This window comes from Aquarana catesbeiana, linkage group LG04, assembly GCF_042186555.1.
Source record: "Aquarana catesbeiana isolate 2022-GZ linkage group LG04, ASM4218655v1, whole genome shotgun sequence".
NCBI classification, from domain to species: Eukaryota; Metazoa; Chordata; class Amphibia; order Anura; family Ranidae; genus Aquarana; species Aquarana catesbeiana.
The window spans coordinates 407,076,911-407,096,072 of record NC_133327.1 but is presented as its reverse complement, the minus strand read 5'-3'; the positions used below and the strand labels follow the sequence as shown (position 1 = coordinate 407,096,072).

The 19,162-nt window shown below is 40.7% G+C and overlaps 1 protein-coding gene across 7 annotated transcripts in view; it reads right to left on the bottom strand.

Annotated features, from left to right (window-relative positions):
• LAMA2 (laminin subunit alpha 2) overlaps window positions 1-19,162 on the bottom strand; it is a 1,513,089-nt gene that overhangs the window by 600,558 nt on the left and 893,369 nt on the right. For all 7 annotated transcript variants that reach the window (XM_073627245.1, XM_073627247.1, XM_073627249.1 and 4 more), the window contains one exon: window positions 7,029-7,156. In XM_073627245.1, the coding sequence (XP_073483346.1) occupies window positions 7,029-7,156 (128 nt within the window). The remainder of the gene's footprint in view (window positions 1-7,028; window positions 7,157-19,162) is intronic.

The window sequence follows — 19,162 nt, the reverse complement described above, 5'->3', positions numbered from 1 at the left end:
CTAGCAATACACACCAAACTGAGCATGTGCCGCCTGACTCCATTTACTCTGTCTTATCCGGACCTGTTCTGGAGTCAGTGGAAGAAGAGGAGGATCTGTGCATATAGGATCAAACAGCCTTTTTACACGATGCAGAGGATTAACCCCTTGGGTTCTACAGTGAGTATAACAAGCATGCTTTACTGCATATACAGATTGATTTTACTGTTGTGGGTTTAGTAACACTTTAAATCTGTATTAAATCCAAAATCAAACATTTAATATATTGCAGCTGACCTGTTCTTAGATGTATGGCTGCATTTGTTTTCTTTTTTTAGCCTTTTTTTTTATTTTATTTTCACTTGGTGATCTAGCAAATAAGTCTGCTGTTTTTTTAACAGACCTAGCTGTCCTGCAGAATTAGCAGTTAGATGGTTTAAGAGAAACCATTTGCCACTGACAGGGGTGCATATAATGGTCAGTTTTTATTCTTTTCATATAAAACCTTTATCCCAATAGTAGCAAAACTATTTCTGTAACTGCTGATAAAGTGTTAGCTGGAGTTTGGCTTCAATTTGTTAGTGTCTTTTACCCTCTCCCCTGACTGAAAATGTTGCTGCCCAAAGGTGTCTCTGTTGCTCCTTCATCCAGATTGGGGACACTCTAATACAGGAGGTGTATTACAAAATATCCAGTGGATACAAGAAACATTTAGGTGTTTTAACTCTCCCTAGCACTAATAAAACAATGAAATATCAATTTTAGGTGGAATAGAAAACGCAAACATTTGAAATGATATCCATTAGATTTAGTGACACAATTGTGAAGCAATTCCAGATTATTATTTTTAGCTTAAAGTGGAAGTAAACCCGAATTTTTTTTTTTTTGATGTCATAATGTAGAGTATAAGATTTCCTATCATTTGAGCCCAGTCTTGCCACAAAGAGTTAACCCAGCTCTGAGCAATCCTCTTTTATTGTTCAGTGAGATAAATCTTGACAAACAGAGAAAAATTTTGTCAAATCCTCCCCCTTGCTGTGAGTGACAGGTGATTTACATATTTCGTGCACTAGCCTAAGACATGCATGATTTTTTTAATTCCCACCCCCACTCCTTTCTTCAGCAGCACTGCAAGGATTGGCTGTTCCACACCTCACCATGATTTGGCATGCTGAAGTCATGTGGTTACTTTCCTGTCTTTTCACTGGATGTTAGAGATCATAGCAGAAGCTCAGTTAGAAATACACAGGAGAAAATGCATATTGACAAGGGGAGTGTAGAGGTGGGCGGGGAGTCTTCTGACATCACGACTCCACCCACTGAGCTCCAGACAACAGACCCACCCACAGAATCTGCAGTTTTTCAGCTCTCATAACAGACAGAGGGGAGACATTTGACAGATAAAGATACATGCAGGAGGCATGTATATCATTATAGATAACCCCCATGGCAGTAGTTTAGAAAGGATGACATTGGGTTTACATCCACTTTAAAGAGAAAGTGGGGTTGATTTACGAAAACTGAAGCGTACAAAATCTAGTGCCTCTGTGCATGGTAGCCAATCAGCTTCTAACTTCAGCTTTTCAATTAAGCTTTGACAAAAAAACCTCAAAGCTGATTGGTTTCTATGCAGAGCTGCACTAGATTTAGCATTCTCCAGTTTTAGTAAATCAACCCCACTATCCTTAACATTATACTAGAAAAAAAGGTGGACAGACTTGTAAGGTACCCAGCAACTTAATATTTTTTACATTTACATTTTTACACTTATTTTTTATCTTTTTTGGTATTATGATGTGGTAACCCGGTATTATGTCAGCCCATTTTTTTAATAAGGTAGACACTGTCCTTAAAAAAATAAATAAACAAAATGGCAGCCTGTTAAGATGCATACAATACCAGTAGTGACCATCTTGTAGTTTTACAGAGCTACACCCATTTTATGAAAACGTCAGCATTTAGTACATTTAGTTGTTTTAGACGTTCGCATCTCCCCACTGCACACTGTGGCTTTCCCCCATCTCTGGCTTCTACATCTCTAGTGTGTCCCTGCTGCTATGTAATAGCCAGTGTGGAATGGAAAAGCAAGTGTGCTATGTATGATAATGTGTGAAATAACGTGCATTAGTGTACCACTCAGATGTAAATGAGCCATAAAAATAAATGCAAAAGTATAAAATCAGTGAATTGGTTAAAAAAAATACATTCTGTTGCCAAAACCTGTATAAAATCTTTATCATACATAGGCAAAGGATGTACAAATATCACTCAAATTATATCAGTAATGTAATTTACTTTAAAAATGCCAAGTTCTCTGTAGTGGGGTCCCGTTCACACTGCAAGAGTTAAATGTTTGTTAATTCTAGGGGTTTGCAGATGAGGGAGTATTGCTTTCTTTCTTCTTGCTCAAGCAGGCTTTTTCTATCCATATGAAAATTCCAGTTGGGCTTTAATTTTTTTTATTGATACTTTTCATAGTCATTTTATATGAAAAAGTATTGTGCATACTTTTGGAGACCTCATTGTGAAAGCTGCCTGGAAATGCCTGGATCCCTGAAGAAGTCATGTGTGCAGTGATGCAAGGTGTTGGGAGGAGCTGGGTGATGTCACTTCCATGTCACGGACATGAACGGAAGTCTACATGCAAGACACTATACTGTGTAAAAACCATTCACACCCACACATGGGTGTTTTTTATTGAAACATGAGTGTATTACTGTTGTTTTCAATAAAACGTGTTTGTGCAGTTTTACACTATGGGAAGGTTCTTTTCATTTATATGATCACCACTGAGGATATATGGTGGAGAGGAGCAAGAGTAGAGGTACATGGCAAAATGCACGAAATGCACAAAAGATCCAGATACCCAGGAGGATACCTATATCAAGCATTTCTGGCCTTTATGAGAGTATGGATCTATCCTGGAAATGAGCAGCCTCTTTAGCACAAGGGTGGAGCACGATGTGGTGGATATATAAAGTTTTGAAAAATGCATGACTTAAGGAGTTCACCTACTGTATGTTGGATATTCTATATAAGAACTTTAGAAAATTGCGGTCATGGACACTTAAAAATAACAATTTATGAAGTTACACTGATAGCACTGGAGATATGGGATTAATCACCTTTGTTATTATGCAATTATTTGTCACATTGCATATAGCTTTGGTACTTTTACAGGACTGGAATAGTGGTATCGACCTCCAGCAGGGTTGACAATAGAAACATTTTCCACATATTTTAAGGAACATGTTTGTTGCTTATTCACAGTATATATTCACAGTATATATATTTATTAACTGATGGTACATTTATTTATTTAATACTTGTTGATCACTTTTACTTACTTACTTACTATATATACACTGTATATATATGAAATGTTGATTTATTGTATTTACCTAGTAGCAGGATAAAGGATTCTTCAGTGTAGTACATATATTTAAGCAAACGCCACATTACAACATTGAATATTTATCAATATATGTGGGGAGACATGGGATCAATGTGGGCAGCTGCTTGAATCCTATTGATATCCTCTCTTAATAATTTTAAGTGGTAGCGCATAGGTTTTCTTCTCTATTTTAGTGCCTGAAAATAGCGTTGTGTTGTGAATGTTTTCCCTTCCATGACTCCAAGACACATTCCAAATGAAAAAAAAGGGGATCTGATGGTAGTTAGGGGCATCAAAAACACATCTATTTATTGGCAGACAAAAGGTAACTTGTTATTGCACAGGTAACTTTTCAAAATTTGTTTTGCCTTTGTTCAGGCATTTTCCACCTTTGGGGCTATTTAAAAACTGTAGAAAGAAGACCAATAAGATTCCTCATTTTATTTTCATATAGACACATTATTTGCCACTATAGGCAACAACTCCACCTTTGTTCCCATATTCTTTTCTGCCACATTATATAATAAACTCAGTAAATGTTACATTTTTTATCCAGCAATTATTTTTGGACTCAAATTTAACATTCATATAAAGAAATGTATATTTTATGGAGTACCTATATGTGCAATATATAAAAGTTTTGGTAAGTAACATCACTAGTACTTCCCTTGCCAAATTTCTGCATTAGCCCCTGCAGAGTATTTTATTTTGCAGTGTATTTACAGCAATTCATTAACCATTCAGCGATAAATGGGGTTTTTATATCTGGATGATGTAAACACCTTAATTTGATTTGGCTACTTTGTGATGTACACAAGGGACTCACAGCTGTCCTTTTCACTGCTAAAGAAAGTCAGGACTCTCTTCCAGCGCTGCATGGATTGTATTTGACAGCCTCGATAATGAAAAATAAATGTTTGCTCTTCTAGTGTAACATTTTATGAACCATTTATTATTCATTTAATCTGCTAGTTTTGTCATGGTTTGTATGAGTAAGTTTGAGGAAAAAACTATTGGCAACAAAAAAGTGTTTTCAGTCATTTTTTTGCAACACATCTCCTACAATTTCTGTTATTAAACAGGTTGGGATAGGAAACTTGGCAAAAATCATTGTGGACAGAATAAAATCTTAATTCAACTGGATATTTGTAAGATATTCGTTTTAAATATGTATAATGCTATGAAAACAAAGAACTAGACACCCTGAGTTTAAATTTTACAACTTGATCTAGTAAGGCACCAGCAGTGAAATTTGATGGGCTGTAGGTGACAATACTGTTTTATTTTTTGGTTTGTATAATAAAAATCTGGCAGTACCATATATTTTAAAGTAGAACTGAACTCAAGAAGTGAAGTTTTCTATGATATAGGGAACATCTAGAAGTGCTAATTTTGCCTAAGCAATACCCTAAATATTTATTTTTTTGTCTTAAATTCCTCATGAAAATAGCAGTGCACTTCTTGGTATGTGTGACAGACACAACCGGGACAGAGACTTTTGGAGGGGGCTAGGGGCAAACCTCCTACCCACTGATTATGGCCCATGGGGAGAGCAGATGATTCTATAATGATGGACAACAATGATGAACACTGAGAGCATGGTTTGGATTCATTCTCTGAATAAGGATAATAAAGCTTCCCTTCTGGAGTGAATGGAAAGGTGTAATATTATTCTTGTACAGTGTAATGGTCAGAGGGAATATGGAGGCCCTCCTAGAGACTGGATAGGAGAGGCTCCTTCACTTGGGCCAGAAATATTTAACAGAAAGATCCCACAAGAAATCTATGAAGATAAATTAATTCCACTTTATCAGACTGCTAGAACAATGTTTGTCTTCGGATGACTTGTCTAGTGGACAGTAGGGATGGGCGAACGGTTGGGCCCGAGGTTGTTTGGACGTTCGGCGAACACCGAAAAATACGCGGTGCTCAGGGCAAATTCGAAAGCCGCCGGAACACCGTTAAGGTCTATGGGACACATGAAAAATGAAAAGTGCTCATTTTAAAGGCTTATATGCAAAATATTGTCGAAAAAAATATTTGGGGACCTGGGTCCTGCTCCAGGGGACATGTATCAATGCAAAAAAAAGTTTTAAAACAGGAAGTTTTTTCAGGAGCAGTGATTTTGCTAATGCTTAAAGTAAAACAGTAAAAATGAAATATTCCTTTAAATATCGTGTCTGGGGGGTGTCTATAGTATGGATTTTGGGAGGACTCCCACGCAATTTTTTAAAAATTTTTAGGGTTCCTCTTAATATTCATACCAGACCCAAAGGGCCTGGTAATGGACTGGGGGGGGGGGGAACCTATGCCGTTTTTTTCAATGAGTTTTATCTATATTGCTGAGACCTGACAATTCATTACAGCCGCGATCAGTTTTAAAAGACTTTTTTCCTTTAGAAATGTCATTTTGCCGCGGCAGGAAAACTGCACCACTTTACAGGCATACTATAGACACCCCCCAGGTATGATATTTAAAGGAATATTTCATTTTTTTTGTTTCACTTTAAGCATTATTAAAATCGCTGCTTCCGAAAAAATGGCCGCTTTCAAAACTTTTTTTTGCATTGATACATGTCCCCTGGGGCAGGACCCGGGTCCAAAAACACTTTTTATGACAATAACTTGCATTTAAGCCTTTAAAATTAGCACTTTTGATTTTTCATGTTCGTGTAGAGACTTTAACAGTGTTCGTGTGTTCTTCTGAATTATTTTCCTGTTCGGATGTTCTGGTGCAAACTGAATCTGGGGGTGTTCAGCTCATCCTTAGTGGACAGAATACACAAGTTTGTGTCTTTCCTATTGTATGCCTCTTAGGAGTACATTCCCATGTTAATTTAGTCACCTATTGGTTCTGTCTGTTGCCTAATTTGGCTAACTCTTGAAGGTATCTATTATTGGATTAGCCTTGTGCCAGCTCTACCTCGTTATCTAAACCATTGTGTGATTTTTTGGGTAAATATTTTGTTTTATTGTTCATGTGGTGACTGGCCTACTTTTCAAGTGTATAAAAATGTGTATTTCTGTTCAATAAACAGCCATTCCTCTGGAGTTTGCCTCAACACCTTGTCTGTGTATGATGTTTGGACTAACAGAGCTGGTATTAGCTCTCGGTCTGCTGGAACGGTTTGGAGGGCAAGAAGCAATATTTGACGGAAACACCTAATCGGGGTGCCAAACAATTCTGTCACAGTAAGTAAAGATTCCAGACCTATATTCTCACAGATGTATATCTGCAGTGTGAGTTCTAAGGTACTTTTGCTTCTGACTACTCATCTTCAGAGATTTGGAGTGAGATTCGGTGTCACTACTGTGGCTACTCTCTGTTCTACTTTCATGGAGGCTCTGACGTGGAAACAAAGTGCTGTCTCTACCAAGGTAACTGTCTCCACACACAGGGTAAAACAAGATATGGCAAGTTAGTGTTTGGAAAAGATCAGCTGCAGGGAGACAACGGGCAATATTGGTCTCTTGCCCTCTGTCTGTATTTTTGGGCACAGATTGCTGAGTTTAGTCCCTTTTTAAGAACCAGTAGGCAACAAATTAAATGCTTGTTACATTTTTTTAAACAAGCAGTTATTTGTAAGACTACCAGTTATATTCCGGAAACCTAGGTTTAGACAAACTTTTCATTTTACCATACACTGATACTTACTTATTAGAATCTATGCCCAAAGGACAGGCACAAAGAAAACAGTCCTCATTTGTGCCATCAGTTGGATTGCCATAGAAACCTGGCAGGCAGTAATCACAGTAGCGGCCATAAGTATTGTGCTGGCAGTCCTAAAATGAAACAGGAGATGCATAAATTAAGCAAAAAAGCCCCAAAATGATTTAGAACATATATATATATATATATATATATATATATATATATATATATATATATATATATATATATATATAATACAGTATATGTCAAAAAGCAGGGAACGCTAATATAAGCACTGAGGCTGTGTTCATATTATTTCACTGTGATGACGCGTGAATTACAGCAACATGGAATATGCATGTTTTGTTCAATAACGTGTAATGTGTAAAGCCACAGGTCAACCTGACAGCCAGGTGACTACCATTTTCAGAAGTCAGTTATATCAGTCTCTGCATTTTTGTAGTGACCGGTTTACTTTAACTTCTTAAGAACAGCATAACTAGATTTTCTGTTCAGCTTCAAGTTTTATGCATGTGTCCACCCCTGACTTTGCGTCCAGCATTATTTTGCAGCCAGTGTTGCAATGATAATGCAATGATCAGGGTATGGAACCCTGATCATTATTATTATTATGATTATTTAATATTACAACACACTTTTCCTTCATAACTCTAATGCTGCGTACACACGATCGGAAATTCCGACAACAAATGTTCGATGGGAGCTTGTCTTCGGAAATTCCGACTGTGTGTAGGCTCCATCAGAAATTTTATGTTGGAATTTCCGACAACAAAAATATGAGAGCTGATTGTCAAATTTTCCGACAACAAAATGATGTTGTCATAAATTCCGAGCGTTTGTACACAATTCCGACACACAAAAGTCCATGCATGCTCGGAATCAAGTAGAAGAGCCACACTGGCTATTGAACTTCATTTTTCTCGGCTCGTTGTACGTGTTGTACATCAGCGTGTTCTTGACGATCGGAATTTCTGACAACATTTGTGCAATGTGTGTATGCAAGACAAGTTTCAGCCAACATCTTACGGAAATAAATCCCAGGATTTCGTTGTCGGAATGTCCGATCGTGTGTACGCGGCATAAGCCTACATCCTCCTTACCATTAGAGGAGAGTCAGAGTGCAATTTCCCTTGCAAAGTGAACAACCTCATTGTCATTAGTAAATCAACTCCAGTGTCTAGCCCAGCTGTGATGTCTTTTTAACTTGGTCTAAGTGCAGTGAATTGATAACACATTTTGGTTTGGTTGAAGAGGAATCAATTTGGTAATTTGTTCACTTGAAACTGGGAAACAAGACTGTAGACAGCAGAGTGCCATGTTTGAAAGATGATAGGAATTTCCCAAAACTGACCCAAAAAATTGTCAAATGTAGGCCAGTAAAGGTGGCAGACATATGATAAGTCCTGAGTTGAGGAACGAGGCCACACCTCTGAAACACATTGTTATGCAACTGTGTGATGTCCACACTCTCTTCCCCCCTGTATCATGCTCGTGTGGGTTTGTGTCCTCGGAGAGCAGTGCTGGCTGGACCAGGTGCATTATGATCTGAACTTCTTGCGTAGTGGTGGATAGCCTCAGTTGTGCTGCCAGTATCTGGGCAGCTAGGTTGAATGTCCACGGCTCTTCCCTCCCCTGTCGGGATCTTGAGGTGTTTTAGGAGTGCGGCCACAGTGGAATCCTTATGCTGTATCTCTATCTTCACACAATGTGAGTTTGACCATTGTAGTGTTTTTAACTTTACCATTTTAAAGCCGAGTTACACTAGGGCAGCTTTGTGCTCTCTTCTTTTGTGTTTTTGTCTAGATGTGTTTCTGCCACCCAGAGGATCCATAGAGAGCAGCAGCACCCTTTGACCTGTCTAATTGGCTTTGACTTGACTTACTAGACGCACCTATTTCCACCAACTCCAGGTACACTTCATTACTTGCACATGGCTTACTCTGAGCATTAATCTCACTTTTTGCTTTTTTGTCACCATTTTTTAAAATCCAATTTGGGTTTTTTTCACTGTTTTTCTTTCTCTCTTATCTACTCCTTTGACTCTCATCACTTGCTGGCATTTCTTTGCCATTTTCCTTTCCCCCTTCAGTCTCCCTGTCCTTACTACTCTTGGCTTGAGCTTCCTACTTTACGCATATAGTTTTCACTACATACAGACCTGGTGAGATTCTTGGGGACACACTCTCACATGCGCACCATGCCTTTCCTCTGGTTTGCACCTTCGCCTCCCGTTTGGCTCCGCCTCCTCAGCTCCCGGGTAGGACATCTGCTGCTGCCTCTGGGAACCGCACACGTGTTGCTTTAGCCTCATATAGTGGTGAGTATGGGGTCCTATAACATGGCTCCCATGCTCTGCAACTATTTTTTCAATGCCATACCACCTACCCATTTATATATTCTCCCATCTTAGGTACATCTATGCACGCATCAACCCCTGAAAAGCGAGGGTCTCGCAAAACACGTTGTGTACACTAGATGCCCATGTATCACATGTATTTTACTCTTAGGGTACACCAGATGCCCATTTTTTACATGTTTATTACCCAATTATGTACCCATTGTTCATTTTATATGTATGTTGTTTTACAATTGTCCATTGCTGATAATATCAATGTATGCATGACTTTTACCTGAGTAAACGCATATACTTACTATACTTTATACTTCAATTACTGGTATGATGCTTTATGGCCAAATGGTGCCCACCACATTTAAAGTCCCAAGTGCGAATCTTTTTTTGTTGCATATTACAGGGATGGAGGTGGGTTACCGGTGACACCACACCTTTTCTTAGTTTTTAAAGTGATACTAAAGCTTTGTTTTTTTTTCTTCAAATAAAAAACATGTCATACTTACAGTACCTCCACTGTGCAGCTCATTTTGCACAGAGTGGCCTGGAACATGCTCTTTTGGGGTCCCTCGGCGGCTCTGACAGCTCCTCCCAGATTAGATAATTAGATAAAGAAGCAATCTCCTGAGGGGGTTACCTTGCGGGCGGCTCCCGAGTCATTCATATGGTGTCCATAGAAGCTGAATGTATGACTCGGCCCCGCCCCCCGGTGCCCGGGTCATTGGATTTGATTGACAGCAGTGGGAGCCAATGGCTGTGCTGCTATCAATCTATCCAAACAAACCTGGGACTCCATGGAGAGAAGGATGGCACGTCCCCACCGAAGAAGATAAAGCGGCTCAGGAAAGTAAAACGGGGGGCTAGGGGGCCGGTGACTGCCAGGTGTTTTTTCACCTTAATGCATAGGATGCATTAAGGTGAAAAACACGAGCTTTTAAAACCCCTTTGAGTGAATTTTTTTAACCACTTGCCGAACAGCCGCCATCGTTATACTGCGGAAGGTTGGCTCTATTGCGTGAATCGCTGTAGCTGAATGTTGGTTCGTGCAATAGATATAGTGGGTGTGCACACGGTGCCAGAGCCGATGCGCGTGACCGGCAGCCGCGATGTCCACCGGCCACCCGTGATCGCTCCACAGAGAGCCAGAACGGGATATTGTCAATGTAAACAAACAGATCCCCGTTCTGACAGGGGAGTAGAGAGAGATCGTCTGTTCCTAGTGATCAGAAACAGCGATCTCTCTTCTCCTCCAGTCAGCACACTCCCCCCACAGTTAGAAACACCTCCCAGGGAACACATTTAACCCCTTGATCACCACTAGTGTTAACTCCTTCCATGCCAGTGTCATTTATACAGTGCATTCTATAGCACTGATCACTGTATAATTGTCACTGGTTCCAAAAAAGTGTCAAAAGTGTCCGATCTGTCCGCTGCAATGTCGCAGTCCCGCTAAAAATTTTCCTGATCACCGCCATTACTATTAAAAAAAATTATAATAAAAAAGACATAAATCTATCCCCTATTTTGTAGATGCTATAACTTTTGCGCAAACCAATCAATATACGCTTATTGTGATTTTTTTTTACCAAAAATATGTTGAAGAACACATATTGGCCTAAACTGAGGAAGAAATTTGTTTTTTGATATAATTTTTTGGGGATATTTATTACAGCAAAAAGTAATATTGCTTTTTTTTCAAAATTGTCACTCTTTTTTGTTTATAGTGCAAACAATAAAAACCTCAGAGGTGATCAAATGCCACCAAAAGAAAGTTCTATTTGTGGGAGAAAAAGGGCATACATTTTGTTTGGGTACAACATTTCACGACCGCGCAATTGTCAGTTAAAGTGACGCAGTGCCGTATTGCAAAAAAATGGCCTGGTCATTAAAGTGGTTGTAAACCCTTACAGACCACTTTGTGCTACAGGTGAGCCTATAATAAGGCTTACCTCTAGCTACCCAGGATATCTTCTAAACCTGCACAGTTTAGGAGATATCCCCTGTATTTGTATGTGCCAACGTCATCGGCACATGCGCACTGACACAAACTGAAACAATGGCATGTATGTGCCGTTGCTTCAGTGAGTGTGCCGTTACCGCGTGAATGCATGGGAGTGACATCATCGCAGCTCCGACCAATCACAGTGCCAGAGCTGCGATACCCGGAAGAAACCCATGGGAGTGATGTCGGCCGCTGGAGCGGTGTACGGGAACCGCAGTGAGGGCTTTGATCTCAGGTGAGTATTACATAATGAGCTAGTATGCCTTTGTCTTGCAGGTGTTAGTTTTCTTTTTTTTAAGGGGGTAAATCCTTCCAGTCCTTAAGTGGTTAAATCTCTTGTGAATGCTTGACAGAAAATGTAACTGGACATGGTAAAGAGAGAAGACTTACACTGGCCATACTCCTTTAGCATGTACTGTATGTCAGAGGCGTAACTAGAACCTTCAGGACCCCAATGCAAAAAGCCATGAAGGGCCAGTGCCCTTTCCACTGATTCCAGGGTCCTTCACTCCCGTAGCAGGGCCATTTATTATGGTCCTGCAGCAGGACCCTTTCCCATGTTTTGCAATGGGCCCCCTTTCTGCACAGTTGGCAACCTTTACAAACAACTTCAGGGACACTTTTTTTGCTATGTGGTCTGTCAGCCATTTTAGGCGGAGAGTGTATCAACACCTTTGCTCCAGCCTTGCGTATAAATGCGGCCTCTTGGCAGGTGGACCTTAACACCCAGAGGCTGCATATATCTGTACCAAAATGTCAAAAAAAGCTGTGCTGAGAGAAAGCACCATGCACGCTCCTGGCACAGTAACCAGCAGGTAACTGAAAGCTTCTGATCGCTACTTGAGATCGGGAGCTTTCCGCTCATGTGACTGCTGTAACAGCCAATCACAGCGGTCATGTGATCAAAATCCCCACCTCTGTCGCCTGGCATCTGAAACCTCTTAAAGGCACATCTTTGCACAACCCCCCCCCCCCCCCACACACACACACACACTACTAACACATCTCTGTACCCACTTGCACATCTCTGCACCTCCACCCCCCCTCAGCACACCTCCAACTCACAACGTATCTCCTTTACCCCCCCAACACACACGGCAGTGTACTTTAGGTACCTTGGTCACACCATATCCACTCACCTCTGCAGCACATATTGATCATATTGATCAGTTCTCAGCATCTCTTTCTGCCCCTCCAGCCAGCAGTTCAATATGCAGTGGGAGAGGAGGGGGTGATTAGCAGCTCTGTGGTGCCTGCAGCATTTCCCTCTGTTCCTCTGGCCAGCAGTTCAACTAAACAGTGGAATGCCAGCCAAAGGTGGAGGGGGAAATGCAAGGACTGGGTTCCCCTCATGATAGCAGAATGCCTGGACCTGGTCGCATATGCGACACTTGTGATCCTGGTAGTTCCGTCACTGCTGCATGTGTTTCAACTGTGGTTTTAGCTGTTTGTCCATAGTTTAACCTTAGAGAAAACATATTTTGGAAAATAATCATGGGTAACCTTTTTCATACTGCAAAAACAGATTGCAATGACATATAATGCCCCGTACACACGGTCGGATTTTCCGATGGAAAATGTCCGATCGGAGCGTGTTGTCGGAAATTCCGACCGTGTGTGGGCTCCATCGGACATTTTCCATCGGATTTTCCGACACACAAAGTTGGAGAGCAGGAGATAAAATTTTCCAACAACAAAATCCATTGTCGGAAATTCCGATCGTGTGTACACAAATCCGACGGACAAAGTGTCACGCATGCTCAGAATAAATAAAGAGATGAAAGCTTTTGGCCACTGCCCCATTTATAGTCCCGACGTACGTGTTTTACGTCACCGCGTTTAGAACGATGGGATTTTCTGACAACTTTGTGTGACCGTGTGTATGCAAGACAAGTTTAAGCCAACATCCGTCGGAAAAAATCCATGGATTTTGTTGTCGGAATGTCAGAACAAAGTCCGACCGTGTGTACGGGGCATAAGAGTGCACAAAAAGAGAGCACCTTATTATCATAATGCTGCTAAGTTAAATCTGAACTCCAGTTAAAAACATAACAACTAACAGAAAAATTGAACATGAATACTGGAAAGTGGGACTAAAATGCTTCTAAATTAGAAAACCATGAATAGCCTTTTCTAATTGCCACTTGTTGCAGAAAAAAAAATATATTGCTGCTATTATTTTATTATAGACATCAGACCTGCACAGTGAGTAACAACCTAAAATTCAGTATGTGAAAATAAAAATGAATAGCTACCTGCATTCTGCCGCAATCAATAAATATAGCAAGGTAATTCATTTAAGCAAGCCAAGCACATTTCCCTCCTTCACTAAGAATGAAGGTATCATTATGGAGACAGCCGTGTTTTATTAATGGTGATTAGAACAAAATCTTTTCTGCAAGGCAGACTTATGGATCAAATAACTTTTCCAGTTATAACAAGATGCACGTTATAAATTAGAGAATGTTGGAGTCACAAGTCTTGACTTTTATCATCCATCAGAAATGTATTTCATCAAATTTTCAAAACTATTTCAAAGGGAAGATAGACGTTATATAGGTGTCTCCCCAGGTACTGAAATATCCCAAATGTACGTAGAATAAAAGAATCCAAGATTTCAAACAAAAGCATACTCAAACAAGAAGAAAAAAAGAAAAAAGCAAGACGAAAGTACAAGTTTTGTTTATAGGATGTCACTATTAGTGGTAAAAAATGATTGACCTAGCTCATTGTAGTTTATTAGCGCTGGGGTAGCTTGAATTTACTTTAAGCCTTTATTCACCCAATGTGTATTAAAATGCATGCCCGTGGAGGACCATGTTTGCCCGCACGGAGATGCACAGGTGTTCCGTGCATTCCTGTGCAGGCAGTTCCATTGATTTCAATTGGTATGCAGCGGCTGCATGGACACAGCAGCTCCTCTCAATTTGACATCTGTGTGGGTGCAGGTAGGTGTGGATGCATGTTCCCAAACTCACACAGTGTGCATTCAGGGACATGCACTCATACGCTCCTGCACATGGTCCTTCATGGGTATACATTTTAAGATGCCCTGTGTGATTGAGGCCTAACAGTACTGAAATACGAAAAGATTTAAATAGGTAAGAAAACAGCAATACATTTGTTTGCTAATAGGGCTGTTATTATGGCTATTAAATCAGATCTAAAGCCTAACTGGACAACATTAAGTTTGCTAAAGCGCTGAATATCATAAATAACTGGGTTTTTTTTGTTTTTTGTTTTTTTTTTTATAAAACACATTTTTTTTCATTCTATTTTTCATTTAGCCTCTTTCAGACAATTTCTGTCTATATACACTCACTTCATTGTCAACTGCACCTCATAGCTTCCTAGTAGTGAAAATGATGGACTGTGACTATACCTGTGCAATGTGCGTCAGCACAACCACTTGTAGTCTCAATCAAAGGAAACACAGGACAGGGTGACAATGTATAGGTACAACTGAGAGACAGTTGTTAGCACATATCAGTAAGTGCCTAAACAAAGACAGGGTCATCGAATATTATTTTTAAGAAGATTGAAAACAACTTTTGAAATGGGGGATATGATCACCATTTCCCTTTGAGATCAATAAAGTATTCTGAGTCTGAATTTTGTATGTAAAAATACATGGTTCACATGAACTTAGTGCAGAGTTATTCACTTTACGGTCATTACAAAGGACAAGGGAACACTCTTTATGTTTTTAGGAAAAAAGTTTTCACTTCCACATGCAGAACGTCTTCTTCATGGTAATGCCCCGTACACACGGTCGGACTTTGTTCGGACATTCCGACAACAAAATCCTAGGATTTTTTCCGACGGATGTTGGCTCAAACTTGTCTTGCATACACACGGTCACACAAAGTTGTTGGAAAATCCGATCGTTCTAAACGCGGTGACGTAAAACACGTACGTTGGGACTATAAATGGGGCAGTGGCCAATAGCTTTCATCTTTTTATTTATTCTGAGCATGCGTGGCACTTTGTCTGTCGGATTTGTGTACACACGATCGGAATTTCCGACAACGGATTTTGTTGTCGGAAAATTTTATAGCCTGCTCTCAAACTTTGTGTGTCATAAAATCCGATGGAAAATGTGTGATGGAGCCTACACACGGTCGGAATTTACGACAACAAGGTCCTATCACACATTTTCCGTCGGAAAATCTGACCGTGTGTACGGGGCATTAGAGCTGTGAAAATGTGGAATATACTTCCTTTAGGAAATAGTTTTGTCCTCTCCTGTGCAATGTGTGTCAGCACAACCACTTGTAGTCTCAATCAAGGGAAACACAGGACAGGGTGACAATGTATGGGTACAACTGAGAGACATTTGTTAGCACATATAAGTAAGTGCCTAAACAAAGACAGGGTCATCGAATATTATTTTTAAGAAGATTGAAAACAACTTTTGAAATGGAGGATATGATCACCATTTCCCTTTGAGATCAATAAAGTATTCTGAATCTGAATTTTGTATGTAAAAATACAGGGTTCACATAGTGAACTTAGTGCAGAGTTATTCACTTTACGGTCATTACAAAGGACAAGGGAACACTCTTTATGTTTTTAGGAAAAAAATTTTCACTTCCACATGCAGAACGTCTTCTTCACAGTAAGAGCTGTGAAAATGTGGAATACACTTCCTTTAAGAAATAGTTTTGTCCATCCCAGATTGTTTGAAAAAAAGAGATGGATACATTACAAAATGCATAAAATATAAAAGGACATTAAACTGTATAGGTAATAACACCAGGGATTGTTGATTCAGGGAATATCTGATTGCCTACAAGGCATTCACCTGTGATAGGCTGCACAGAGTTTTGCGCCCAAAGCCTCCAGCAGACAAACCCCCCCAGGGACGTGATACTCTACATGAAGGATTTCCTGATTAAGGTAGAAATCCTTAGAGCATCAAGAAATACTAACCACATTGAGCTAGACGGTGTTAAAATTCAAATCTACCCTGAGCTCTCCCAGCCCACCTTGGACTGCAGGCGCAGAATGAAGGATGTCACCTCAGTGCTGCAGGCCGCCTATATCAGATACTGCTGGGGATTCCCGTTCAAACTCAGTATCACACAATGGCACCACCTACACGGTCTACAATCTGGCAGAGGATAAAGATCTCCCGATCAAACTGGGGCTTCTGGAGTCGGATGCAGTCCCCAATAACCCTTCTACACCTCGCGCCAACCCTAATCCTGTCTGGGCAACGCCATCTCCACTTATATGCCCCTTAGAAGCAAATGACTTCTGGTTCTCTTTTATTGACTCTACTACTTGAGCTTCATTGTTTGACTACTCAGCACAGATGTAACTGTCCACTACACCTTGCAGGGAATTTGTCCCTTTACTGACTGCACCAAAGATTCACCCTTCAAGTGGACAGTCACATAAGGAACCTCCATATAGAGAACTGTTATGGTACAGCTACCTGACATTACCGATTGGACGACATCACCTCCTGGTGATAAAGATTCATATGGTCTCTCGCTGTCAAGTAAGAGGCCTCTCCAAGTATTCCCCCTGCCTGCTCCCGGACCCGATCCGTGTTGGTGTTGAGCATAGCGTGTGATATATTGCTGCGCGGTATACCATCGCGGACCATCTCGGCTCTGATAGCAGGTATCGGACGCTTTAGTCCGAAGTACACTATGTTTTGGTCAGTTTGGTGGTTTTCCCCTGACCCCTCCTTTGGTTGTAATTTTTTATTTTTTTGGTTTCTTTGGTTTTCGTTATTTGGTTATGGAAGATTTTGTTCAAATATTCACTGGTACTACATGCTTCTTTATACTGATAATGCCTTTAACGCTTTTGTAACATTGCTTGACAGGTTTTGTTGTGGGGGTCTGGCTATCTCGCCGAGACTTCACGCTCCTTGGGTAAGAGTTTTACGCACCTTCCTACACGTAGCCCCCCCACTTTGATAGCTTAACATGGCTCTTAAGATAATGTTCAAGGGTTTAACCTCCCACAGAAGCACAAAAAAGCTTTTCGCCATTATAAAAGCTTGGGAGCTGATATCCTGCTTCTGCAAGAAACCCATTTTTCAGCATCCAATCATCCACAATATTTCGATAAAGCCTTCAAACAATTCTATTGCACCACCCACTTACAGCTAAGTCCTGGGGAGTGGCCATATTCATATGCAGCACCTTGATGTTTGATGTCTGCCATGTATATAGGGACCCTGAAAGCCGATTTATTATCCTCCAAGGTATGATACAAGACCGAGCCACCACCATAGCCTTGGTCTATGTCCCCAATGAAGCACAGGCCTAATTTTTCAGACACTTTTTTGACACTTTGGATCGATATCTCTCCCCACACTTAGTTGTCGGGGGAGGTTTCAATCTTACAGCTCGCCCAGTATTAGATAGAAGCAGAGTTACTCCATCCTCGAAGGCCTTTCCTAAGTCGTTAGTTGGCTCCCTCAATGCTTTGCAACTGATTGACGCGTGGAGGGCACATAATGTGGGTGCCAGATCCTATACCTTTCACTCAAACCCACATGACAGTGATGCCCGCCTCGACTATATCTTTTGCACCCCAGTCGTCCTCGCCAATTCGACTGCTGCTGAGATCCATGTATGCCCCTGGTCTGATCACCACATGGTGGCTTTTTCAACAGCCCGTATAGGCCTCAAACCCACTTTGCACTCATGGAGACTTAATGGTTCTCTCCTCACAGACCCCGCAATCATGAATTTATTTACAGATCATTTAAACAATTATTTCACTGATAACGCATTACTAGACATGTCCCCAACCTGGTTATGGACAGCCCATAAGGCGGTCATGCGAGGTCATCTCATACACTTAGCATCTAAGAAACATAGAACTAAACTTGCTATTCTATGATCTCTCACTAAGATGCTAGACCGTCTATATAACCGTTACAATCATTCACCCACCCCAGACCTCCTTGAACAAATTAACTCTAAGAAATGTACATTAGATGCATTGCTATCAGAAGATATGGAAAGAGCCCTGAGGTGGTCCAAGGCAAAATTTTTGCTATTTAGTAACTCTGCTTCAACTTTGTTTGTCAGAAAACTTAACCATATGGTTTAACCACCACATGTATACAAACTGCGTGACTCAACTGGCTCATTAGTATCTCACCCCAGTGACATTCTAGACATATTTGTCAACTATTACCAGAAATTATTCTCCAAACCACAGTCAGCAGCTGACCCTGCCTCACAAGCCTGGTTTGCGGATTTACCACTGCCCACTCTGTCTGCTAAGCAACTCAAATCCTTGAATGCCCCATGTACTAGTGTGGAAGTCGCTGACATTATTAAGTCCCTTAAATCATCTACGGCCCCTGGTCCAGATGGATACATATCCACTTACTCTAAGAAATTACCCCCCACGCTGACCCCTAAGAGATGCTTTTGGCAAATATGTCACTTATCCCTAAACCACACAAGGATCACTGAACCCCCCAAAACTTTCAACCCATCTCAGTTATTAATAATGACTTGAAAATGTTCAGAAGGTTGCTGGCAGACAGACTGGCTTCGGTGATTACTACGCTTATTTCCCCTATCCAAACTGGCTTCATACCAGGTGGGCAAATAACTGATAACATCAGGCTAGTTACAAACATTATCCAAGACGCCAATTTAAATTCTTCTCAGGTATTACTACTCAGCCTTGACATACACAAGGCGTTCGATAGCGTGAGCTGGACTTGCCTAGACCACCTACTGCCTAGATTTGGTATTACAGGAGCTTTCATGGAGGGTTTCC